We start from the raw sequence: 26637 nt of genomic DNA, 5'->3' as shown, positions 1-26637 counted from the left end.
TGCTCCCTTCTCCCTTCCTCCCTGCGTGCCCTAGGATGAAGAGGGGATGGCCCTGGGTCTTCCTCTGAATGCCCAGCCGGACTGTGCCCTTCCCCCGTTTCTTCCACAGCCGCCGGAGCCACACTCCCACTCCCTGTCAGTTGCTCAATCTCCCCCTCAGGGTCAGACTCCAACAAGGGCATGACATGGATTAACAGCTCTAATAATGCTATAATACAGTACAGTTCCTATTTTTTTGTATTTAACTCATTCATATTTTTAGTGCTTTTAACAATTATAGTTATATACCATCCCCTGTTCATCGTTTTTCTTCATCTAACTTCTACCTTTCGTTTTCAACCATGGTTAAAAATACAGCTCATCCTTGACTTAAAACCGTCCGTTTACCCACAGTTTGTACTTAACGACGGCACTGAAAAAAGTGACTTACGACCGGTCTTTGCGCTCGACGACCATCGATACCAGGCTCAGGTGATAAAAAAATTCTATCACTTGGCAACTGGCACGTAACTTATAACGGTTGCAGCATCCTGGGGTCATGTGATCGTCATTTGTGATACCACAGCCAGCTTAACCACGGTCGCCAAAAAAATTCACTTAACAATGGTAGCAAAAAAAAAAAAAAAGACTATGAAATTGGTCACAACTCTCTTAGCGTTCGCCTCCCTTAGCAACACATCCTGGTCGAATTGTGGCCGTAAGTTGAGAACCCGCTGCAGTTGGGAGCTGCAGAAGAAACGCTTGTTAGAAGAGTGACCGCCTCTCTCGTCCACAGTTGCCTTCCAGGAGTTGTGTCCATATGGCCACGGGGCTATTCCGGGGCTTGGAGATTCCCGTGAAGGTAAGTACCCAAATCCCAAAGTATGTTTAGTCCTGACCTCTGTACCCCCTTGGGAGCTTTCGCCGGGATTAAACAACCTGGCCTTCACCCAGGTGTGAAGGTAGACTGCTCAGAACAATGGAGGCTCTCCCTCCATTTGTGGGAGGAGGGATAGAGGGGTGTAAGAAAGAACTAGAGGAGGAGGCAGCCATTCCTGGGCAGACTCGCTGTAGGACAATTCCACCATTCAATCGAGTTATTTAAAACAATTTAAAACAATTTATTTTATTTAAAAATGAAATGAAATGGTTTCATTTTCCATTCTGTCCCTCCTTTCTCATCCTTTCTTTAACTATTAATTTCTTTCGATATTAGCGTAACTCTTGTCCCACGGTGAGTTGGCCGCAGTGAGTTGTCGTAGATCCTTCCTGGCCACAGAGATGTCCAGTGACCAAAAGCATCTCGTAATGCTACTTCTCAGCTCATAAAATATTTCTAGGGTCTTTTTAGAGTTGCCCACAGAAAGGGAGGGAGGGAAAGGATTTGAAAGAGTAGTGCGGCAGCTTGGAAATTGAAAGTGCATTCCATAAGTGTTTTCAAAGATAGTAACTGTTAGGGATACACCCTAGCAGAATCTGCACGGCAGTCAGGCAGTCAGGCAAAATATGTGAGATAAACGTTTTTGTAGCTTACGCTCAGTAAAACAGATACACCGTGCTAGTTAAATAGTTTATTCCAGTAAGAGTTATAGCATAGTCAAAAAACAGTCCATATATCATTCACTAGTTCAGTCCGTCCGGGGATTATTCAGTTGCAAAGTCCAGTGTCGATAAAGAGAGGTCAGTAAACTTACAAATATCAGTCCAGTAATGTATCTCCTCGCAGTAGAGATATGAAGAAGTCAAACCTCCTTTCTTCCTTCAACGTTCAGTAACTCAGCAGTAGGGAACACGCAGTTAACAAACCATCAATCCATCAAACCAGCAATCGTCAGCAAATCCAGCAGGTTCTCTTGCTCCCTCTTATGGCGGTTCACAACCGCACCCAAAAATTACATGCTTTGCAGTTTAAAGTGACACACACTTAAACTTACTATCATAGTTTATATATATTATTTTACCCAAACTACGTTAGGTAACCTATGTTATTCCTAACAGTAACTAGGTGACCGAAGTTTTTGCCACGCAATTATCTAACTGGAGAACATGATTGATGGCTCTTGGCTATGGAGATGTCCCATTGGAGAATATGAATTACAATACACCCAGGGGTTGGGGGAAAATCAAGGTCAAGGGTGACAGTGAATGATGCGTCGGCTGCACCCAGGCAGCACTGGATGTGTTAACTCCCAATAAATCCTTTTGAAGTTTTGGAAGTTTGGCTCGAAATTCGTGATTTAATTGGGATAACTGCTGGAATCCTGACAGCTACCCCCTTTACTCCATAGCAAACAATGGGTTCGTTTAATGACGGAGGTGTTTATTTAATTACGATGACGTTCCTTTAACAACCCACTACATTGGCTTAATGACTGTCACAAAAGAGAACGCGAATGCACAACTGTCATGACACACAACCGTAAAACCGTAATGGACAATCTCCATAATGGGCAGGCTCTGTTATGGTTTGTATATCAAGGACTACCTGTACACACACACGCGCACACACATACACACAAACAGGCACACACATGCTCACACAAACACAAAACAAACCAGAAAGAATGCTTTTCCCAGCTCAGATGATTTCGCCAAACGTCAGAAAACATGCAAGTCGCCAAGGTGAGCCCAGCTCCCTCTATTATGCAGGGGAAGCAGGCATAAAACATTTATCTCGATCAAATAGACAACCCCAAAAGTTTTGGAAGGCCACTGTCTGAGAGGGCAGAAAATTGCTTTCACAAATCCTGGTGACTGATAAGAAAAATGAGTGGAAAAGACAGCTGCAGTCAGCATCACTTCTGCAAGATCAGCTCGCGTTAATCCTCGGCTCTCTCCCATTCACACCCTGAAGTTCTCCACGCAGGGCGCGCTGAGCAGTTTTATTGTTCAGCCAATTTGTCCCAAGGCCTGACACCCAAACACAGCCTATCCGTCAAGGTTCCAAGTAATAATCCCATAGCAAGCAAAACTCCGAAGCAGGTAGATTCCTCAAGGAGTAGCTTTATTGGAAATATCATATTGGCACAGATCTGGTGAAAACCGACTCTAAAGACTCCCGTGGTTGTCACCTAATTAAAAGTAAATCTTTTTTTTTTTCTCTTTCTGAACACAATGAGTCCCATGGTCCAATCATGGGGTGTGGTCTGGCAACCGGGTAGCATCACTCCGCCTCCTTTTGACCAGGTGCAAGAATGTCCTTGGTTCTCAAGAGAAAATATTTTGTTTTGGCTACAAAATCCCCTCTACCTCAAATTGCCCCCTCTCCAGAGGTGGGCTGCTGCCGGTTCAGCCCGGTTCACCCATACCGGTAGTTCCAACCACTGTCTAGATCCGGCCTCCCACACCGGTGCTATCCCATCCTATACATCTCACTCTCTGGCTCACTTGCCCCGCCCACACAGCCCAGCTGATTTCTGCACCTCACTCGCCGCGGCTTCCCGAGAAGGTGCGCTGGAATGCTGGGTGCATAAAATTCCCATGTCTCTGAAGCCGCGTGCAAGCAACGCTCACATTTTCAGTTCTGCACTTGTTAAATTATGTGAAGCCCAACTCCGCCCCTCAGCTCCAGTGTGGCAACACCGCAGCAGTAAAAATGGCTTTGGTCAGGCCAGCTTCAGGGTGGACACTGCAATAAAGTTCAATGCATAAAAAGGAGGGAAAAAAAAATAACCAACAACAAAGGAAGAAAAGCATTGACTTCCAATTCCTTCCGGCGCAGTAGAACAGCAATCTCAAACTTTTCCAGCTTTGTGTGGACCGGTGGGGCGGGGGGTGATGGCGGGAGAGGGGATGGTTTCACATGAGCGGCAAGCGAGCACCCCCTGTTTGCACACATGGAGCTGCGTGTACACGCTCGGTCTCTCGCCCTCTGTGTGTCCAAGTGCCACGGCATGTGCACGCGCACTCACCTGCCACTTCCGTGGCCCGGTTCTCAACGGATTGGGGGTTGTGGACCCCTGCAGTAAAATAAGGTAATAACCTACAAACTCCACTTTTTATTTTTATGTAATGATACATATTAACCTGTTATGACTCCCCTTCAAAATTCCAATGAACAAAACAGAAAGCAGCCGTTTCACAATTAAATCAAACAGAAAGAAGTCTTACAAGATAACGGCTGGCAGAAATCTCAATCCACAGCATAAATCTTTACTCTGTCTGGCAAACCAGTCCTGGCAATAAATCTCCAGTCTCAGAGCTCCTTGCTGTAACGTCCTCACTCAAATAGTCACTTTGTTCCTGGCAAATTCTACCAGCCCAGCTGTGTCCTTTTATACTCATTGAGGCAACGTGCTAATTTACTGACTCGCCCTCCTCCTTCGTTCCAGCTGAGTTTGCCTTCTCAACTGTCTTCTGTTTTTTACATTTTACCACAAATTTTCCAAGTCCTCATCTCCACTAGAAGACTCTCTCAAAACTTCCCTGTCAGCCATTCCCGGCTGTTGATCAGATAAGGAACCAGAGGAGGTCAAAGGTCCTGACAATTCTAATACATCAGGTCTGTCTTCCTTTGTCACATCCATCTCCTCATCCTGATTACCAGTCCAATCACTGAGCCATGCCGGCTCATATTTTTCTGCCATGTCCTCCTCACTTGAACTCATATCAGTCACAGGAGCTGAATCCAAGCCCGGAGCCACAACATTAAGCACTTCTATAACAACAAACCTGTCTAAGCCACAAACCCCTAATCAAAGTTTCTTCCCCCCCCCCCACATCTCGGGCACTTTATTGTAGTGCACGAAAAGGCGTCAGAAACCAATGCTTTTCCCCTTTCCCCTAAACCTGTGATGGCGAACCTATGGCATGCGTGCCGCAGATGGCATGCAGAGCCATTTGTGCTGGCACACGAGCCTCAGGCAAACTGACCTCACTGTACATGCGCGTGCCTCCCAGCTGATTTTCGGCCTGTTTGAGGCCTTTTTCAGCCTCCCAGAGGCTTGAGGAAATCCTTTGCAGGTCAAAAAATAGGCCCGTTTCATCACTTCCTGATTTCCGGAAATACCAGAAGTGACGAAATGGGCCCATTTTTCTGCCTGCAAAGCCTGCAGAAGCTTTCTGGGAGGCCGAAAATCAGCTGGGAGGTGCAGTGCAGATAAGCGGGTGGGGTGGGGATTGAGCGTGCATGCACAAGGGGTGTGGAGGGGCGCACGCATTGCCTTCTGGGTGCTGGCATGCGAGCAATTTTTGGCACAAGAACTCAAAAAGATTAGCCACTACTGCCCTACACTTTCTCCTCCTCCCATCTTCCTCCCCTATTTTCCCATTACACATATTTTCATTTTTCTTCGTATTTTTCTGTTTTGATGAACTAATAAAAATACCCAAATAAAAAAACCCAAATGCACAATTTTAGGGTCGGAGTCCCAGCTAGGATTCTCAAACAGAGACATTTTTTTTTAAAAAAAGTAAAGTTTCTGAGCACCCTGCCACATTTGGGGTGGGGGCGGGAGCTCATGCCTTTCGAGAAAGTGAAAGCTGCCCACAAGGATTAGTACAAAGGTGCAGAACTCGTGGCGTTGCTCATTTCACACGGTCTCTTCGGCAGACGTGAACGAGTGCGCGGAGAATCTGGGTATCTGTATCAACGGCGCCTGCATCAACACGGACGGGTCCTTCCGCTGCGAATGCCCCTTCGGCTACAACCTGGACTACACCGGGGTCAACTGTGTGGGTGAGTGGGGGCCACCGTGCCAGATCTCAGGATCTGTTCAAGCCTTACTTGAAGTTTTTTCCTTCAAGTAGACGAATGCGCTCCTTTCTCGTATCCTCGGCAGACACGGATGAATGCTCCATCGGGAATCCATGTGGGAACGGCACCTGCACCAACGTGATCGGGGGCTTCGAATGCGCCTGCGACGAAGGGTTTGAGCCGGGGCCAATGATGACCTGCGAAGGTAGTGTCCACTTTTTTTTTTTCCTTTCGATTGATTTGATTTCTGTAGCCGTCCTTCTCACGCAGCTCCGTTCAAAATCCAAGAAAGAAAACCGTAGACTCCAGCGTTATAGAGGAAAGGACTTTTACTGAAAATCGAAGCGGTAGCATCAGGAGAAATACAAGATGTGAGGCGCTAGACGTGAAAATCACATATAGAAAGTTATCCCATGTTCCCACCCCCAAGGGTTCAAACTGGCCATCCAATCTGCGGCGGGTATGCTGTCATGTGGGCGCATCTTCAGGTGACGTTTCGCACATTTGGCATGCCAATACAGTTGGCCTTGGCCTACAGAGATAAGAGGCTACACCTACGCCATAAGCAAGTAAGCATAGTCAAGGAAACAACTCAACTTTTACATTTCACCAACTTAAACCTCCAGCACTCTTCCCCCCACATGCAGCCCAACTATTCTTCCCTCCCCCCCAGTTTCTACAGCAGCCGGAAAGACAAGCAGAAGAAGGATCCTTGAAAGCTGACACAACATGTCAGATGCCTCCTTATGCTTGCTCGTGCTTCGCTACCGTGCAGTGACAATCGGCCATGAGCTCTGGAGAGGATGGATGGGAGAGGGGATGCTTGGGGGAAAGTGAAAGTAACTTCTGTATCTCCCTGAGGCACTGCCTCAAGGTCACCCGGCTGAGCTCTGGATAGGATGGATGGGAGAGGGATGCTCGGGGAAAGCGAAAGTAACTTCTGTATCTCCCTGAGGCACTGCCTCAAGGTCACCCGGTTGAGCTCTGGAGAGGACGGATGGGAGAGGGGATGCTCGGGAGAAAGCGAAAGTAACTTCTGTATCTCCCCGAGGCACTGCCTCAAGGTCACCCGGTTGAGCTCTGGGAGAGGATGGATGGGAGAGGGATGCTCGGGAGAAGCGAAAGTAACTTCTGTATCTCCCTGAGGCACTGCCTCAAGGTCACCCGGTTGAGCTCTGGAGAGGATGGATGGGAGAGGGGATGCTCGGGAGAAAGCGAAAGTAACTTCTGTATCTCCCTGAGGCACTGCCTCAAGGACACCCATCTGAGCTCTGGAGAGGATGGATGGGAGGGGGATCGTTGGGGAAGCGAAGTAACTTCTGTATCTCCCTGAGGCACTGCCTCAAGGTCACCCGGCTGAGCTCTGGAGAGGATGGATGGGAGAGGGGATGCTTGGGGGAAGCGAAAGTAACTTCTGTATCTCCCGAGGCACTGCCTCAAGGTCACCCGGTTGAGCTCTGGAGAGGACGGATGGGAGAGGGATGCTCGGGAGAAAGCGAAAGTAACTTCTGTATCTCCCTGAGGCACTGCCTCAAGGACACCCATCTGAGCTCTGGAGAGGATGGATGGGAGGGGATCGTTGGGGAAGCGAAAGTAACTTCTGTATCTCCCTGAGGCACTGCCTCAAGGTCACCCGGCTGAGCTCTGGAGAGGATGGATGGGAGAGGGGATGCTTGGGGAAGCGAAAGTAACTTCTGTATCTCCCGAGGCACTGCCTCAAGGACACCCGGCTGAGCTCTGCAGAGGACGGATGGGAGAGGGGATGCTCGGGAGAAAGCGAAAGTAACTTCTGTATCTCCCTGAGGCACTGCCTCAAGGACACCCATCTGAGCTCTGGAGAGGATGGATGGGAGGGGGGATCGTTGGGGGAAAGCGAAAGTAACTTCTGTATCTCCCTGAGGCACTGCCTCAAGGTCACCCGGCTGAGCTCTGGAGAGGATGGATGGGAGAGGGGATGCTTGGGGGAAAGCGAAAGTAACTTCTGTATCTCCCCGAGGCACTGCCTCAAGGACACCCGGCTGAGCTCTGCAGAGGACGGATGGGAGAGGGGATGCTTGGGGAAAGCGAAAGTCCGGAGGCTCTCTGGAAGCCAGAAATGAGCCCATTTCTGGCCTTTCTGAACTTCCACGAGGCCCATTCTTCGGTCACCCTGAGCCTCCGCGGGGGCCACCTGGGGACTCCTGGAAGGGGAGGGGCGGGTGGGCGGAGTTGGGGGTTCTCTGCACAGAATCTTATTCTCCTGAACCCCTGCGAACACCCAGCAGCCCACCACTGCGGCTGTTTCCCAGGCTTCATTCACTTCCCCAGCTGTTTTTGTCCCTGCTCGGCCAACAGTAGTTACAGAACTGAATGCGCGTCCTTGTTCCATCGCAATGCCCTCAACCACCAATCGCTGGAAGCTATTAACCCTCTCCCCTTCCCCCACCTGTTCAATCTCCAGATATCAACGAGTGCGCCTTGAACCCGCTGCTCTGTGCCTTCCGATGCCTCAACACCCTCGGTTCCTACGACTGCACCTGCCCAGCCGGGTACACCTTGAGGGATGACCGCAGAATGTGCAAAGGTGGGGATCCTCCATTGAGCCGAGTTGACCCTCGAGGGTGTGCCGGTCAAGGAAATGGGTTCAGTTTCCGAAAAGGTTCTGCCCATGGGGAAAATGGCCGAACATCAACTCAAAAAACATTTCTACACCTGTTTTAGTAGTTGCTATTAAATAATGGTGGTGGGGGAATCTGGAAGCGCAGTGCAGCAGTTTGGAAGTGAAACTACATTCCAACTCTTCCCTTTAAAAGATTGTAACTAAACTACCAGAGCTTTTGCCCGTGAATATACTAAATTGGAGAATCTGATTGATGACACACCCAGTGGTGGTGGGAAACAGGGTCACAGGGGAGTGTAAATGACAAGTTGTGGGAGCTTCATCCCTGGAGGCTTTCAAGAAGAGACTGGACTGTCCTCTGTCAGAAATGGTGTGGGGTCTCCTGCTTGGACTAGATGACCTACAAGGTCCCTCCCAACTGTGTTAATCTGATAATAGATAGGTAGGTAGGTAGGTAGGTAGGTAGAAAGAAAGAGGAAGGAAGGAAGGAAGGAAGGAAGGAAGGAAGGAAAAGAAAGAAAGAAAGAAAGAAAGAAAGAAAGAAAGAAAGAAAGAAAGAAAGAAAGAAAGAAAGAAAGAAAGAAAGAAAGAAGGAAGGAAGTTGTCGGAGCTTCATCCCTGGAGGCTTTCAAGAAGAGACTGGACTGTCCTCTGTCAGAAATGGTGCAGGGTCTCCTGCTTGGGCAGAGGGGGGTTGGACTAGATGACCTACAAGGTCCCTCCCAACTGTGTTAATCTGATAATAGATAGGTTGGTAGGTAGGTAGAAAGAAAGAGAAAGAAAGAGGAAGGAAGGAAGGAAGGAAGGAAGGAAGGAAGAAAGAAAGAAAGAAAGAAAGAAAGAAAGAAAGAAAGAAAGAAAGAAAGAAAGAAAGAAAGAAAGAAAGAAAGAAAGAAAGTTGTCAGAGCTTCATCCCTGGAGGCTTTCAAGAAGAGACTGGACTACTAGATGACCTACAAGGTCCCTCCCAACTGTGTTAATCTGATAATAGATAGTTCGGTAGGTAGGTAGGTAGAAAGAAAGAGAAAGAAAGAGAGAGAGAAAGAGGAAGGAAGGAAGGAAGGAAGGAAGGAAGGAAGGAAGGAAGGAAGGAAGGAAGGAAGGAAGGAAGGAAGGAAGGAAGGAAAGAAAGAAAAAAAGTTGTCGGAGCTTCATCCCTGGAGGCTTTCAAGAAGAGACTGGACTGCCCTCTGTCAGAAATGGTGTAGGATGTCCTTCTTGGGTGGGGGGTTGCACTAGATGACCTCCAAGTTCCCTTCCGACCCTGCTAATCTGTTAAATGGTGTAGGATCTCCGGCTTTAGCGGGGGTTGGACTAGATGACCTACAAGGTCCCCTCCGACTCTGTTAACCTGTGAAAAAAAAGATAAAAGAAAAGGGGGGACGTACAGAAATCCTGCAGAGATCCGTGGCCTGTCCAGCTTCACATTCCTTTTTCTTCCCTCTTTATTTCCACAGATTTGGACGAGTGTGCCCATGGCATGCACGACTGTGAGTCCCATGGGATGATGTGCAAGAACCTGATAGGCACCTTTGCTTGCATCTGCCCACCTGGGATGCAACGCCGGACAGACGGCGAAGGCTGCACAGGTGAGACGCCTTTTAAACCCTCGAGTTCCTAGTCCACAGGGCCGGCTCCAAAACAGGCAAGTGAGGTCCGTTGAATCAAATCCAGGACGGGTGAATATTTTTTTCCCTTTGGCTCTTGCTCTGGTCAGCCCCCATTTTGGGGGGGGTGGAGGAATCTGGGTGCCCCAGCCGCTTCCCGAGGCTGGAGGGTCATTTCGTCTGAAACGCTGCATGGAGGAGGAGGAGCGGGTTGGACTAGGTGATCTCTGAGGTCCCCCTCAGAGGGGACCTCTGTAGAAAAGAGTTTTATTCTCTCACTAAAGTCCATCCAGCAGGGAGACACCGCTATTCATCTCTGCCCTCTGCCTTTCATCCCCAGAGCTTGGGTGAGGCCTCGCTAGGAGCAGTGGCTCTTCTGTCCCAAGGACCGGCCCATAGATTTCCACTGCTCTCCTCTCCTCTGCCTTTTTTTAAAGAACTTTATTAAATACACATTAAAAACAATTGAACACAGTGGCCAATTGTTTTGGCCATACAAGCTATAGTATAGAGATACACATAACGGTTAATTTCCTTTTCCCCTTATGTTGTTAGTATAGTGCTAGCTGCTTATTATTTCTATCTACATTTATCTACAATTATATACATATTTACAACTGTCTCTTATATGCATACGTTCGTTTCGTCTTGTATTTGCCCATTATATTCCGTTCTCTTTGGTTTACAAAACTTTAGCTTTCATTCCTATAAAGCGTCAACTCTTTCTTTCTTTTCCATTTTACTCCCGACTTCCTAATACTCTGTCTCACCCTTATCCTTGATTTTTTAGTCTGTCCATCTCTGCACAGACTAATATTTTCCTTATTATTTCGCTTTCTGTAGGGGTCTCTTCATTCTTCCAGTTTTGGGCAAACACCAGTCCTTTATTAGGAGCAGCAGCAGCAGCCCAACAAAAAGTTTCTATCTCACTAACAAGTTTGTCCAGCAAGGAGATTATTTGTTGTCTGTCACATCTATTCATCTCCGCCCCCTGCCTTTTATCCCCAGAGCTTGGGTAGGGCCTTGCTAGCAGCGGTGGCTCTTCCATCCCAAGGACCGGCCCATAGATTTCCACTACTCTCCTCTCCTTTTATCCCCCAGGGTCAGGGTGGGGCTTCGCTAGCAGCCATGGCTCTTCCGTCCCAAGGACCGGCCCGTAGATTTCCACTGCTCTCCTCTCCTTTTATCCCCCAGAGTTAGGATGGGGCTTTGCTAGCAGCCATGGCTCTCCCATCCCAAGGACCGGCCCATAGATTTCCACTGCTCTCCTCTCCTTTTATCCCCCAGAGTCAGGGTGGGGCTTCGCTAGCAGCCATGGCTCTTCCGTCCCAAGGACCGGCCCATAGATTTCCACTGCTCTCCTCTCCTTTTATCCCCCAGAGTCAGGGTGGGGCTTTGCTAGCAGCCATGGCTGTTCCATCCCAAGGACCAGCCCATAGATTTCCACCGCTCTCCTCTCCTTTTATCCCCCAGAGTCAGGGTAGGGCCTTGCTAGCAGCGGTGGCTTTTCCATCCCAAGGACCAGCCCATAGATTTCCACTGCTCTCCTCTCCTCTGCCTTCTGCGCCTCTGTGCGTCAGGCACTGGACCCAGCTGTTCCTCCTCTTCGTCATCAGCCACCTTCAGACCTGGGGGCTGTTGACTCTCCATCTGAGGGTTGATGGACAGCCTGGACTCCCACGCCTTCTCCTCATTTGATTCAGCTGCTGGAGGGGCCGGTGGGGGGGGCAACAGGCCACAACATTAGAACTAAGGAGAAATTTCCCGACAGTGAGAACGATTAACCATTGGAACTGCCTGCCACCAGAAGTTCTGGGCGCTCCATCGCTGGTGGTTTTCAAGAAGAGACTGGGCAGCCATTGGAGAGTCTCCTGCTTGGGCAGAAGATTGGGGGTTGGACTAGAAGACCCCTCCGAGGTTGGAAGGGGCCCCTTGTGGTTGTGCATTCGGTCACTAACAAGTCCCTTTTCTCTTCCTCACTGTCTCCAGATGAGAACGAATGCCGGACCAAGCCAGGCGTCTGCCCCAATGGGCGTTGCGTGAACACCGTGGGCAGCTACCACTGCGACTGCAACGAAGGCTTCCGGAGCAGCTCCTCGGGCACTGAGTGCCTCGGTAATCCATCCCACCCCTGTGCTGATTTCTCAGGAATGTTCAGACGAGAGGGATCGACTGCTATAGGAGATCCTGGCGGGCTTTCCACTTTCCAGGAAGGCTGGGGGGGGGGAGTGTTCTGACCAAGGCTTCCTTCCAGAGACCATAATGAAGCCCATGCTTAGTCCAAACAACTCTCTTTTTATTTCAATGCTGGGAATTACGTTCATTCCCAGCCGGTAATGAGTCCCAAACAGTCCCTCTAGATAAGCACCCACCTTTCTCTCCTTTGAATGGCTGCCAACAACTAAAGGGCCAAATGAACTGTAAAAGACCAACCGAAGTTCAAAGTCCACACAGAGCTTCAGGTTTCAAACCGACCAGTATGAACAAAGTTGCTTCCTGCAAAGATTCCTCTCTCTTTGCTCCTCCTTGATGTCTTATGGGAGGGACAATCGCCTCCAAGCCTTACTCCAGAGTCACCCCTTTTGTCTTAACTGTTCTTGCCTTCTGGCAGCTCTACGTAAGCGTGCATTGGAAACAGGCTCCCCTCGTTCCTCTGCCTCGCTGCTGCCAGACTCCGGAGGCTCCAAAGACAGCACCCCACTCCCAGATGGTCCTGGCCCCATCTCTGCATCTGATGCAGGACTCTCATCCAAGTCCTCCCCAGGCTGTTCCTCGTTCTTCCCCGCTGTCCAATTCAGCTGCCATCTGCACAGGCTGCCGGCAAGCCACAACAGGGAGGTTGTTGTGATGCATTATGAGCAGTTGAGCCTCCTCCTGTTCCTAATTTAGCGGAACAACTCGCCCCCAGACATTGGGGATGCTCCAACACGGGAGTTTTTGCTTTTTTTAAGAAGAAACTGGACAGCCGTTAGTCTGGAATGGAGTAGGGTCCCCTGCTCAGGACTGGACTAGAAGATCTCAGTTATTCTGTGATTCGCCAGCCATCCCCTTTAATCCCCAAAATTAGGAAGGAATTTCATCCTGAGGCATATTTTAATAAGCCTTCAAGGGCACACCTGCCCTCTGTGACTGCAAACAGCAGGGAGGACGTTTTCCCCCGAGGAGTTATTACAAATAGACATTCCACACTTGAGAAAGGAACCTTTTTTTAGAGTCATGCTTTTCTGAGCAAAATCCAGATTATTATTATTATTATTTTTAATTATTCTATCGGATAATGTTTGGGCGGGGATTCGTGCTCAAAGCTTGGATGTTTTCCTATCCACCCTTGTGGTTCGAAAAGAAATTGGAGAAAAGGGGTAGAATCAGGATGGTTTTTTTTTCCATTTCCTTAAGTTGATGAGATGTTTAAAATGGTGTAGGGTCTCCTGCTTGGGTGCGGGAGGTCGCTTGGACTAGATGACCTACAAGGTCCCTTCTGACTCCGTTAATTTGTGAAATGGTGTAGGGTCCGAGGGTTGGACTAGATGACCTACAAGGTCCCTTCTGACTCCGTTAATTTGTGAAATGGTGTAGGGTCCGAGGGTTGGACTAGATGACCTACAAGGTCCCTTCTGACTCTGTTAATTTGTGAAATGGTGTAGGGTCCGAGGGTTGGACTAGATGACCTACAAGGTCCCTTCTGACTCTGTTAATTTGTGAAATGGTGTAGGGTCCGAGGGTTGGACTAGATGACCTACAAGGTCCCTTCTGACTCTGTTAATTTGTGAAATGGTGTAGGGTCCGAGGGTTGGACTAGATGACCTACAAGGTCCCTTCTGACTCCGTTAATTTGTGAAATGGTGTAGGGTCCGAGGGTTGGACTAGATGACCACAAGGTCCCTTCTGACTCTGTTAATTTGTGAAATGGTGTAGGGTCCGAGGTTGGACTAGATGACCTACAAGGTCCCTTCTGACTCTGTTAATTTGTGAAATGGTGTAGAGTCCGAGGGTTGGACTAGATGACCTACAAGGTCCCTTCTGACTCCGTTAATTTGTGAAATGGTGTAGGGTCCGAGGGTTGGACTAGATGACCTACATGGTCCCTTCTGACTCCGTTAATTTGTGAAATGGTGTAGGGTCCGAGGGTTGGACTAGATGACCTACAAGGTCCCTTCTGACTCTGTTAATTTGTGAAATGGTGTAGGGTCCGAGGTTGGACTAGATGACCTACAAGGTCCCTTCCGACTCTGTTAATTTGTGAAATGGTGTAGGGTCCGAGGGTTGGACTAGATGACCTACAAGGTCCCTTCTGACTCTGTTAATTTGTGAAATGGTGTAGAGTCCGAGGTTGGACTAGATGACCTACAAGGTCCCTTCTGACTCTGTTAATTTGTGAAATGGTGTAGGGTCCGAGGGTTGGACTAGATGACATACATGGTCCCTTCTGACTCGTTAATTTGTGAAATGGTGTAGGGTCCGAGGGTTGGACTAGATGACCTACAAGGTCCCTTCTGACTCTGTTAATTTGTGAAATGGTGTAGGGTCCGAGGGTTGGACTAGATGACCTACAAGGTCCCTTCTGACTCTGTTAATTTGTGAAATGGTGTAGGGTCCGAGGGTTGGACTAGATGACCTACAAGGTCCCTTCCGACTCTGTTAATTTGTGAAATGGTGTAGGGTCCGAGGGTTGGACTAGATGACCTACAAGGTCCCTTCCAACTCTGTTAATCTATAAATCTATAAAATTGGCATCCAATCATTCTCTAGGAAGTCCTCGCCTTACGTCGGTTGCCAAAAGAAGGCTGTTTTTAAGTGTGTCTGATTTTGCAACCTTTCTCACCAGAGCGGTTTAGCAAATCACTGCAATTCTTTCATGAATCACTTAACTGAATTCTTCAACTTGTTAATAATTCACCGAACAACTCTTCTTAAAAACCTCCAGCCCACAACTTCTGGTGGCAAGCAGTTCCACTGGTTAATTGTTCTGTTAGAAAGTTTCCCCTTATTTCCAAGTTGAATCTCTCCTTGATTAGTTTCCTTCCATTGCTTGTTCTCCTGCCTTCAGGTGTTTTGGAGAATAATTTAACCCCCTCTTCTTTGGGGCAGCCCCTCAAATACTGGAATACTGCGATTATGTCACCCCTAGTCCTCCTTTTCTCTAGACTAGCCAAACCCAAATCCTACAACCGTTCCTCATATGGTTTTAGTCTCCAGGCTTTTGATCATCTTAGTTGCTCTTCTCAGCACTTTTCCCAAAATCTCAACCTTTTTTTTTTTTTGGCAACGTGGGCGACCGAAATCGATTGCGGTGTTCCAGGTGTGGCCTTACTTGGGTTTTATAAAACCAATACTTCACCTGATCTTGATTCTGTGTTTCTAATTCTCGGTTGTTTGCCTCTGATGTCCTTCTCTTTCCTTTTTCCAGCTTCCCTGACAATACGAAGTAAAAAACGATCCAGCCATTAAAAAGATTGTAAAGAGATTATAAAGAGATTATAAAATGCTTCATCCCGCTAACGCGTTGCCTGGCCGTTGGCCAGCGCCTCAAGCCAAGTCCAAAAGTGGACGTGACTTAATCGATGGCCAAAGAAAATTGCATTTGTTCAAATCAGGAGAAAGAATTCTCTAGCCACTTCCAACTTCTCCTTGTTCCCCTTTCCAAAGTCTACATTCTGCCTCTTGTAAACATAATTGAAATTATTGTATTTTAGTGGAGGTTCAGGGCTCCTGGATGATTTGGGCAAAAGAAGCATCAAGAATGCAGACAATAGGAAGGTTCAGGAAAGGTTTCGCCTCCAGATTTTGTCTCTTGAATATTTCTTGAATATTTAATTCAAAAGTTAAACTCTCTGTGTGTGTGTGTATGTGTGTGTATGGTGGGGAAACTCATTGTGGGTCCTTGGTGCTGAGTTTGGTGATTTCTTGAAGACGTTTCATGACCCAACTAGGGAACCTTATCACGGCTAGAAGGGAGTACAATTTGCAGAGAGCAGGAGGAAGATGAAGGGGAGGGGAGGAAAGGAAGAGGAAGAAGTGGAGGAGGAAGAAGAGGAGGAAAATAAGAGAAGGGAGGAGGAGGAGGAGGAGGAGGAGGAGGAGGAGGAGGAGGAGGAGGAGGAGGAGGAGGAGGAGGAGGAGGAGATGAAGGAAGAGGAGAAAGAGAAGAAAGGAGGAGGAAGAGAAAGAGAGAGAGGAGGAGGAGAGGAGGAAGAGAAAGAGGAGGGAAGGATGAGGAAAATAAGAGAAGAAAGGGAGGAAGAGGAGAAGTGGAGGAAGAGAAGGAGGGGGAAGAGGAAGAAGTGAAGGAGGAGGAGAAGAGAAGAAAGGAGGGGAAGAGGAAGAGTGAGGGGAGGAGAGGAGGAAGAGAACATGGAGGGAGGAAGAGAAAAAAGGAGGAGGAAGAGGAAAATGAGAGAAGAAAGAAGAGAAAGAGAAAGACAAGAAGGGGGAAGAGGAGGAGAAGGAGGGGAAGGAGGAGAGATGGAAGAGAAAGTGAAGGGGAGGAGGAAGAGGAGGAGAAGAGAAGAAAGAAGGGGGAGGAGGAAGAGAGCGGGAGGAGGAAGAGAATGTGGAGGGGAGGAGGAGGAGGAAGAAGAAGAGGAAAATAAGAGAAAAAGATGAAGGGGAAAAAGGAGGAGGAGAGGAGGAAGAAAGTGAAGGGGGAGGAAGAAGGGTGGGAGGAAGAGGAAAATAGAAGAAGTGGAGGAAGAGGAGGAGAAGGAGGGGAAGGAGGAAAGGAGGAAGTGAAGGGGAGGAGAAAGGAGGAGGAGGGAGAGGGAGTGGGAAAGGGGGAGAAGGAGGAAGAGAATGTGGAGGGGGGGAGGAGGAGGAAGAAGAGGAAAATAAGAGAAAAATGAGAAGGGGAGGAAGAGGAGGAGCAGGAGGAAGGAAGAGGAGGGATCTATCTATCTGTCTGTCTGTCTATCTGTCTATCTATCTATCTATCTATCTATCTATCTATCTATCTATCTATCTATCTATCTATCTATCTATCTATCTGTATATCTGTCTGTCTATCTATCTGTATATCTATAACCTCTATCTATCTATCTGTCTGTCCGTCCGTCCGGTCCGTCCGTCCGTCCATCCATCCATCCATCCATCCATCCATCCATCCATCCATCTATCTATCTATCTATCTATCTATCTATCTATCTATCTATCTATCTATCTATCTATGGTCTTGTTAGCCAGTGGAACTGGCTGCCACATGAAATGGGGGATTCTCCTTTCTCTGAGTCGTCAGGGTCTCGATGGTGTGAGAGCAGGGGGTCTCCTCCAACTTTGGCAACGTTAAGTCTTGTGGACTTCAACTCCCAGCATTTCTCAGCCAGACATTGGTGGAGGATGAGCCCTGAGTGGGGTTGGGGGGGGTTGGACTAGATGGCCTCTCAGGTCCCTTCCCACCCTGACTGTTGCAGGAAGATGACCAGCATCTCTCTTGCCAATCAAAATTGGGAGTTGGGGGTTCGGGGGGGGTGCAGCTCTATTCCAAGCTCATCGGGGGAGGGGGGCCTTCCCCAGCCCCCCTCTCCTTGTCCTGTCCAGAGACTCACCGGGGGGATCCCTCCCCCATCTCTTCCCCCTCCCCCCCCAGACACCCGCCAAGGCTTCTGCTTCACCGAGGTGCTCCAGACGCTGTGCCAGATGTCCTCCTCCAACCGCCAGCAAGTCACCAAGTCCGAGTGCTGCTGCAATGGAGGGCGAGGCTGGGGGCCCCAGTGCGAACCCTGCCCCTTCCCGGGCACGGCCCAGTACAAGAAGATGTGCCCCCACGGGCCGGGCTACATGACCGACGGGAGAGGTGAGCAGCTACCCGGAAACTCCGGAAACACCTTCCCCCATCACCCCGTTATTTGGCTGCTAAGATTCGGGGGACCAATTGAAAAGAGGGGGGGAGGGAGCGGGAGAGGGAGGGAAGAAAAGAAAGAAGGAAGGAAGGAAGAAAGGAAGGACGGAAGGAAGACAAGAAAAAGAAGGAAGGAAGGAAGGAAGGAAGGAAGGAAGGAAGGAAGAGAAAGAAAGAAAGAGAGAAGGGGGAGGGAGGAAAGAGAAAGAAAGGAAGGAAGAAGGAAAGAAGGAGAGAAGAGAAAAGGAAAGAAGGCAGAAGAAAGAGAAAGAAAGGGAAGGAAGCAACGAAGGAAGGAGAGAGAAGAGAAAGAAAGAAGGAAGGAAGGAGAGAAGAGAAAGAAAGAGAGAGAGAAGGGGGAGGGAGGAAAGAGAAAGGAAGGAAGAAGGAAAGAAGGAGAGAAGAGAAAAGGAAAGAAGGCAGAAGAAAGAGAAAGAAAGGGAAGGAAGCAACGAAGGAAGGAGAGAGAAGAGAAAGAAAGAAGGAAGGAAGGAGAGAAGAGAAAGAAAGAGAGAAAAGGGGGAGGGAGGAAAGAGAAAGAAAGGAAGGAAGAAGGAGAGAAGGAGAGAAGAGAAAAGGAAAAGACAGAAGAAAGAGAAAGAAAGGGAAGGAAGCAACGAAGGAAGGAGAGAGAAGAGAAAGAAAGAAGGAAGGAAGGAGAGAAGAGAAAGAAAGAGAGAAAAGGGGGAGGGAGGAAAGAGAAAGAAAGGAAGGAAGAAGGAGAGAAGGAGAGAAGAGAAAAGGAAAGAAGGCAGAAGAAAGAGAAAGAAAGGGAAGGAAGCAACGAAGGAAGGAGAGAGAAGAGAAAGAAAGAAGGAAGGAAGGAGTGAAAGAGAAAGGAAGAAGAAAAAGACACAGACAAGGGAGGGAGGAAAGAAGAGAGAAAAGGAAGGAAGGAAGAAAAAGAGAAAGAAAAGGAAGGAAGAAAAGAACAAGGAAGGAAGGAAAGAAAAAAAGAAAGGGAAGGAAGGAAGGAGGGAGAAGACAAAGAGAGAAAGAAAGAAAAGGAAGGCAGGCGAGAAGAGAAAGCAAGAAGGAAGACAAGAAGAAGAAAGAAAGGAGAGAGAAGAGAGAGAAGGAAGAAAGGAAGGAGAGGAAGAAGAAAGGAGAGAGAGAAGGAAGGAAGGAGAGAAAAAGAGAGATTTTTCCTTCTTTTGGGCTTTTCCTGAACTGAATGGAAGCCGCAGCTCCCTCGGCTGCTGCCCCCAAGAAGCCCTTGGTGCACCAAGAGGCAGCGTTCATTTCTCTTGAAACGACACCTTTTATGTTGATATAAAACTTTTGTTCAGAGTTTTGCAACATAAATTCAGCGCCAGAAAAGTAAAAACACAGACGGCTGTGGTTTCGTTTAACTTCTTTATAAACATATGAAGTAAAGTTTACAGTACCAGTTGTAGACTCCTCCAACATGGAACAAACTCAAACAGAAGCAGACCTGTTACAGGTTCAGAGCAGAGCAGCAACTCGACTTCAGCAGACAAGCAAGTTAGTTTCTCTTTCACTTTTGAGCTGAGCACAGGACAGAGATTAACCAGGCCCAAGTTCTCTCTGTCGACCCGACTGAGCAGTGATGGGATTCAGATGTTTTTACCACCGGTTCGGTGGTTGTGGCTTGGTGGGCGGGATCTGCGCGCGTGCACACACTTTGCATGTGCGCGCGCGCACCAAACGCGCACTTTGTGCAGGCGCAGAGATGTTCTAACTCGCCTCCTGCAAGCCTGCATGATCCCAGTCGCTTCAGCAGCTGCCGCGTGGCGCTCTTCCGCGCCGCGCGAAGCAGCTGCGCTTCAAATTTAGCAGATAAAGGTGAGTTTGGGAGCCCAGGCGGGCGGGTGGGCCCAACAGCAGAGCGGTGGAGAGAACCGGTTTGGTCTCCGCTGCTCATCGCTGCTACCGGCTCCTCGGCAGAACTGGGCCGAACCGGTAGAATACCCCCACTGCGACTGAGGTAAGGCCATGTAACTCATTCCGAGGAAGCTGCTTGCTGTTAGAAGGAGTTTCATAGCATTTATCACCTGTGGGTGGCAGCACCTTTAATGCAGGAGTTTCTTGATTTCTCTGGGGTGGGGTGGGGGTTGCAGCTGGTGGGGACGGCTTGCCCTCGCGCCCTACCTCATTTCATTTCAGTGGTGGGATTTAGTTTTATTTTATTTTTTTTAACAACCGGTTCCCACAAACCGTTCCGAACCGGCTTAAATCCCACCATCGCCCCATTTCCACTCCAAAGGTTTTCGTGGACAAGGACAGGGAGGAGTATGGGAGATCGGGGTTTGGAGGGGGTCCGGCTGCCCGGCCTCTGCACCCCATCCCTCGGTGGGGGTGGGGGGACAGGGAAGGCTGTTGGTCTTGCTGGGTTTTCATGGAGGATTTTCCCCACCTACACAAACTTCTCAACCTCTTCTCTCCCCCTGGCACCGGCAGATATCGACGAATGCAAAGTGCTGCCCAAACTTTGCCACCACGGCCAGTGCATCAACACCGTGGGCTCCTTCCGCTGCCACTGCGACCTCGGCTACACCCTGGACATCACCGGGACCCTCTGCCAGGGTAAGGGGCCTGATCCCCACACCCACCGGGCTCCCTTCTGCTGTGGCTGGGCCCCCGCTTTGCTCCACGGGGATGGGGTACATTCTTTCCTTCTTCCTCCCTCCCTCCCTCCCTCCCTTTCCTTCCTTCCGTCTTCCCTCTCCTCTCTCTCTCGTCCTCCCTCCCCTTTTTCTTCTTTCTTTCCTTCCTTCCTTCCTCCCTTTTTCCTGTCTTCCACCCCCCTCCCTCTCCTCCCTCCCTCCTTCCCTTTTTCCTTCCTTCCTGCCTTTGTTCCCCATCAAATATCTTCCTTCCTCCCTCCCTTCCCCCTTCTTCCTTTCTTTCTCTCTGTCTCTGTGTTTCTCCTTCCTTCATTCCCCATCAAATATCCTCTTCCCTCCCTCCTTTTTCCTTTCTTTCTCTGTCTCTCTCTGACTCCTTCCTTCCTCTCATTCACATTCCCATTTCCTCCCTCCCTCTTCCTTCCTTCCTTCCTTCCTTCCTTCCTTCCTTCCTTCCTTCCTTCCTTCCTTCCTTCCTTCCTTCCTTCCTTCCTTCCTGTTATTCCTATTCCCATTTTCTCCCCTTTCCTCCTTCATTCCTTCCTTCTTTTCTTTTCTTTTCTTTTCTTTACTTCTTTTCTTTCTTTCAAAATGTACTGGCCATCCATCTTACCAGAAGGTTAAATCTGGGCAGCTTTCAATATTAAAAGGTAAAAACCACACAAAACCTAAATGACACCAATATCCAAAATACTGAGACCTCACTTTAAAGGGAGGGAGGGAGGGAGGGAGGGAGGAGGATGAAAAGGGGTGGAGGAGGTGTGGGGATTCCCTTGGGGCAGAAGGGTCTTGGGGAAAGACCGCCCCCAAATGAAGATTGCCCCCCCAGGGCAGGGGTGGGATTCAAATGTTTTAACAACTAGTTTTGTGGATGTAGCTTGGTGTGCATGACCATGTGACTGGGTGGGAGTGGCTTCTTTTTGGCAGCACCCCTCCCAATTTTTTTTGCCCCCTGGGCCTCAGGAGAGACTCCCGGGGGAACGTTTTTGCTCTCTTCCTGGGGCCCAGGAAGGCAGCAACCCCCCCACATTCCCCACGCACCCCTTTTTGCCTCCTGGGTGAAGCAGTAAGACAGTGAGGGGGATCCCGGCAGAGCTGATCGTAGGAACAGCTGATCGTTGGCAAACAATACCTTAAAGAGTGACTGGACGGGGGAGAACGCAGTCCACCATGTCGGGCCTGTGTGCAATGTCGGGCCTGTGAGCAATGTCGGGCCTGTGCGCAATGTCGCGCAAGCATGTTAAGGACTGACCGGGTGGGGAGGGGTGTGCAGAGAGGGGCGGGGCCAGCCGGGGGCACGATTTGCTGGTTCTCCGAAAAATCGTAACAACCGGTTCTATAGAACCGGTGTGAACCGGTAGAATCTCACCCCTGCCCAAGGGCTGAGAAGGAAAGGGGGTGGAGGTTCCGGTTGCCCCCCCTTGCAGCCACCATCTTGAATTTAATGACCTGACTTCCACCGACCAACTCTGAGGGCATCAAGAAATCCTCGCTGTACATCAGAGCATCCAAAGCGAGAGACGAAGCCCCTCAGCGGGCTTCAGCCCACCTGCCCACCCAAAGTCACTAAGTCTAAGACCATTTCTTTAGGGACCGCTCAAATTTACAACAGTACAGGGAGGAAAAAGTGACTTTCCTTCCGTTTTTCACTCTTATGACCATTCCAGTATAGTGACAGGACCAAAATTTGAAACACTTGACAACCTGGTTCCTCTTTACGATGGTTGTAGAGATCCCCTTTTTAAGGCCTTCCAGCCAGCCAAGACCACCGAGGGGAAGCGGAGGGAGCCAGATTCACACTTCAACACCGTGTCGGCCACTGCACGGATTCACTTAACAACGGTGGCGCGCAGGCTCACCTTGTCAACTCATAAAACATTTCTATGCCCGTTTTATAGTTGCCAACAGAAAGAGAGGGGGGAAGGAGTTTGAAAGAGCAGTGCGGCAACTTGGAAATCGAAAGTGCATTCCATTCATATCTTGCAAAGATTATAACTAAGCAACTGGAGTTTATATGCCATGCAGATCTCTAATTGGAGAGTATGATTGATGACTCTTGGCTATGGATGCGTTTCGTTGGAAAATATGAATTATAATACACCCAGGATGTGGGGAAAAACCAGGGTCAAGGGTGACAGTGAATTACGGGTCTCAGAGTCGGCCACACCCAGGTCATGCCGACATGTTAACTCCCAATAAATCTTTTGAAGTTTTAGAAGTTGGGCTCAAGACTCAGGAGTTATTTAATTGGGGTAACTGCTGGAATCCTGACAGCTACACCCTTTACTCCATAGCAAACAATGGGTTCACTTAATGACTGAGGTGTTTGTTTAATGACAACGGCGTTCCTTTAGCAACCACCACATTCACTTAATGGCTGTCACATATGAGAATGTGAATGTACAACCATCACAACGAACAACCATAAAACCGTAATGGACAGTCTCCATAATGGGCAGGCTCTGTTATGGTTGTATATCAAGGACTACCTGTACACACACACACACACACACACACACACACACACACACGCAAACAAGCACACACATGCTCACACAAACACAAAACAAAACAGAAAGAACCCGGGAACGCTTTTTCCGACTCGCCAATTTCCTGACACACCATGGTCTCGCTTAGCCACGGAACCTTCGGTCGTAAAGCCGAGGGCTTTGGAGGAATGAGAAGGACCCCTTAAGCCACTTGGACCCTTCCTCCCTTTCTCCATCTCCCTTCCACCCTGCTCCCCCCTTTAGACCTGGATGAGTGCAGCCAGTCCCCCAAGCCCTGCAATTTCATATGCAAGAATTCGAAGGGCAGCTTCCAGTGTTCCTGCCCCAGAGGGTACATCCTGCAGGAAGATGGCAAGACATGCAAAGGTGAGATCGTGGGCAGATGGTGGGATTCAAATTGTTTTACCACCGATAATCAGAGTTGGAAGGGACCTTATAGGGTCATCTAGTCCATCTCTCTTCTTCTGGTAATCTCGCCTTTTTTTTTTTATTTCCAGATTTGGACGAGTGTTCCACAAAGCAGCACAATTGTCAGTTCCTTTGTGTGAATGTCATTGGGGGCTTCAACTGCAAATGCCCCCCGGGATTCACCCAGCACCATTCTTCCTGCATCGGTGAGTGATCTGTTTCTGACTTTTAAAGTGTCGTTACCCCCAAAAAAAACAGAATTGGGGGTTGCATGGAGTCAGGGGGGGGGGCTTGCCGGGACTCGGGAGAGCTCCTAGCTAAAACTCTGCGGGGCTTGGAGAGCCCCTAATAACCTCCGAAAGACAAGCAGCCAGGGAAAGCTCTTAGTAGGCTTAATTGAACTTCTGGGCATTCAGCCAAGAGCATTTCACACCTCGTAAGAGTGTGGCAAGCTAGATAAACAATCCACTCAGCGCCTGGGAGGGAGAGCCATTGAGAAAATCGGCTAACATAGCCACAAGCCTCTGAGGGGATTAATTCCCAAATAATAGGAATCACGTAACTCACCAGAAATTCCACGATGACTCCCAAGATTTCCCTCACAGTCACTGCTAGTAAGCCTGGTTTCACCCAGTCTTTTATTAAAGTATTAAATTAAATGCACAAAATAATAAAATGACACTTGTGAGGATGCTAGAAAATATTGGACTAAAATTCGCATATGGTTGGAAAAAATGATAAAGACACATATAGGCTTGAAACCAGAGATTTTTTTATTGGGAATCTTACCTGATACATATAATAAAAATTTGAAGTATTTGATTGTAAATGTATTAACAGCGGCTAGGATTGTATTTGCTAAAAACTGGAAGAGTGAGAAAATTCCATCAGAGGAAGAAATTATTAAGAAAATATTGGATTGTGCTGAAATGAGTAAATTGACATTTGAAATTAGAGAACAAGAAAATAAACAATTTTATGAAGTTTGGGATCTTTTTTATCAATGGTTAGATAATAAAACATAATAATAGAACATTTAGACTTAGGATATAATTTTTTTTGATATTATTTTTATAAAACTTTATTAAGATAGATTTGGTATGATCTTACGATTCATTGCAAAATAAATTAAGTAAATTATAGTTATCTCGTTAAAGTATGAATTAATAAAATTATAGATAAATGATTTCTTAGTGATGATATTAGGTTATACAATTATTGATTGATAATATGAGTTATTATGTAATATAATTATATTAGCATTTAGGAAATGGATGCACACAAAAAAAGTGGTAAACCAACCGATACACTGTTTGTAAATTTATGAAGAAAGATGATGTTTTTATGCTTTATGTTGTATGTCTTATGTTGTTTTGTTTGTTGTTAAAATAAAAAACTTAAAAAAATAATAATAAAATGACTTTTTGGGATAGATAGATAGATAGATAGATAGATAGATAGATAGATAGATATAGAGATAGAAATAGAAATAGAGATAGAGATAATTAGGGCAAAGTAGTGAGAAGTGACACTGAGTTGGCCACGCCCACGCAGCCACATGGCCACACAGCCACGCCCACCCAAGCCAGTCATTAGGGCAGAGAGCCCTTGCTAAAAAATGTGAAGCCCACCCCTGTATGGGGTGTGTTCGGATCTTAAGCCAGGATTAAAAAGAAAATTAAATTGTGGTTTATGGCTTACATTTGGTGAAAAAAAAAAACAACCCCGAACGCTCTTGAGTGGAAGGTTTGACTGCCAGTCTGTTTCGTTTTGCTAACGTTTATTTTCAAGTTGCGCGTATTTTTTCTCTCCTTCCTAAGTAGGGGTGGGTGGGAAAAGTCTGCTGCCAATTTGAGGCAATGATGGGTGACTTACAACTGCTCGTTTAGTGACACTCAAAGTTACAACAGCACTAAGGAAGTGAGATACGATCTCTCCTCACACTTACGGCCATTTCAGACCGTCTGTCATGTCCTTGTCAGAATCTGATTCCAAGGGGAGGCCGAGCAGCTTGACAGGAAGTGGGAGCGTGGCTCTGTTGGCTGTGGAGGAAACTGGGGAAGGGCAAAGTCCGGCTGGGCAGAGCAGGGGAGAGGTAGAGCGAGGAAGAGGGAATTCGGAGGAAGACCCAGGCCCGCCTCCTCTTCATCCTAGGGCACACAGGGAGGAATGGAGAAGGGAGCAACAGGAGTTGCATGGCTTACAGGGAAGGAAAGGGCCCTGATTCCCTTCATTAGCTGCAGCTGGGAACACAATGTTTAAAAAGGGAAATTGCGCACAGCAAGTTGTTGGGAGCAAATCGTGGATTTATCTTGTATTGTCGTGGCTTATCTGTGTTCCTGTCATGGCTTATCTGGCTGAAGCTGCCCTCCGCGCTCAGGTGCCAGGTGTGAATTCACCTGCAACCTTTATTTATTCATGAAGTGTTTACACTGTCCATCTCACCTAAGTGATTCTGGGCTGTTTACAACAGTTTTACAACATGGTCCCCCACATTCTCAATACAGACAGCCTAGAGAAAGTGCTTGCTTGGAAAATAGGTCTCTCTAGCAAACGAGCCAAGCTGCAGACAGCTCAGAGATGCCTTCCACCATGCAGTTGGTTCTGTGCCTGGTACCGTGTCTGCCTTTTCCCTAGAATCACTCACTCCCTTTCATTTTTGATCCCCTCTAGACAACAACGAGTGCAACGCTCAGCCAACATTGTGCGGGTCCAAAGGACACTGTCTGAACACCCCCGGCAGCTACAACTGCGAATGCCAGAAGGGATTTACCCTGGATAACTCAGGAAGCAGTTGCGAAGGTGTGTGTCCCATCCACACATCCCCGTGTGGGTGTGGGAGGGGGGAGTGGAACACGGGCGTCAGAAACATAGTTTACCACATATATAGCTATATATAGTATAGATGATTAGAGAGAGAGAGAGAGAGAGAGAGAGAGAGATAATAGATACAAAGATAGATAGATGATAGATAGATAGATAGATAGATAGATAGATAGATAGATAGATAGATAGATAGACAGACAGATAGAAAGAATAGAAAGAGATAGAGGAGAGATAGATATGGATCATAGATAGATAGGAGAGATAGATAGATGATAGATAGATAGATAGATAGATAGATAGATAGATAGATAGATAGATAGATAGATAGATAGATAGATAGACAGACAGATAGAATAGAAAGAGAGATAGAGGAGAGATACATAAAGATAGATAGATAGATAGATAGATAGATAGATAGATAGATAGATAGATAGATAGATAGATAGATAGATAGATAGATAGATAGATAGATAAAGAGAGAGAGAGAGAGAGAGAGAAGATAGATAGATAGATAGATAGATAGATAGATAGATAGATAGATAGATAGATAGATAGATAGATAGATAGATAGATAGATAGATAGATAGATAGATA

At 47.8% G+C, this 26637-nt stretch overlaps 1 protein-coding gene across 2 annotated transcripts in view; it reads left to right on the top strand.

Moving 5' to 3' along the window:
- FBN3 (fibrillin 3) overlaps window positions 1-26637 on the top strand; it is a 160482-nt gene that overhangs the window by 125636 nt on the left and 8209 nt on the right. For both annotated transcript variants that reach the window (XM_087922591.1, XM_087922592.1), the window contains exons 49-59: window positions 776-841; window positions 5531-5656; window positions 5760-5879; window positions 8115-8237; window positions 9731-9862; window positions 11870-11995; window positions 17460-17666; window positions 20133-20258; window positions 23053-23175; window positions 23307-23423; window positions 25891-26019. In XM_087922591.1, the coding sequence (XP_087778717.1) occupies window positions 776-841; window positions 5531-5656; window positions 5760-5879; window positions 8115-8237; window positions 9731-9862; window positions 11870-11995; window positions 17460-17666; window positions 20133-20258; window positions 23053-23175; window positions 23307-23423; window positions 25891-26019 (1395 nt within the window). The remainder of the gene's footprint in view (window positions 1-775; window positions 842-5530; window positions 5657-5759; window positions 5880-8114; window positions 8238-9730; window positions 9863-11869; window positions 11996-17459; window positions 17667-20132; window positions 20259-23052; window positions 23176-23306; window positions 23424-25890; window positions 26020-26637) is intronic.

This window comes from Pseudonaja textilis, chromosome 1, assembly GCF_049901715.1.
Source record: "Pseudonaja textilis isolate UNSWEBS1 chromosome 1, rPseTex1.2, whole genome shotgun sequence".
Classification (NCBI taxonomy): Eukaryota; Metazoa; Chordata; class Lepidosauria; order Squamata; family Elapidae; genus Pseudonaja; species Pseudonaja textilis.
The sequence above is the reverse complement of the archived record's forward strand: the minus strand, read 5'-3'. Positions and strand labels throughout refer to the sequence as shown.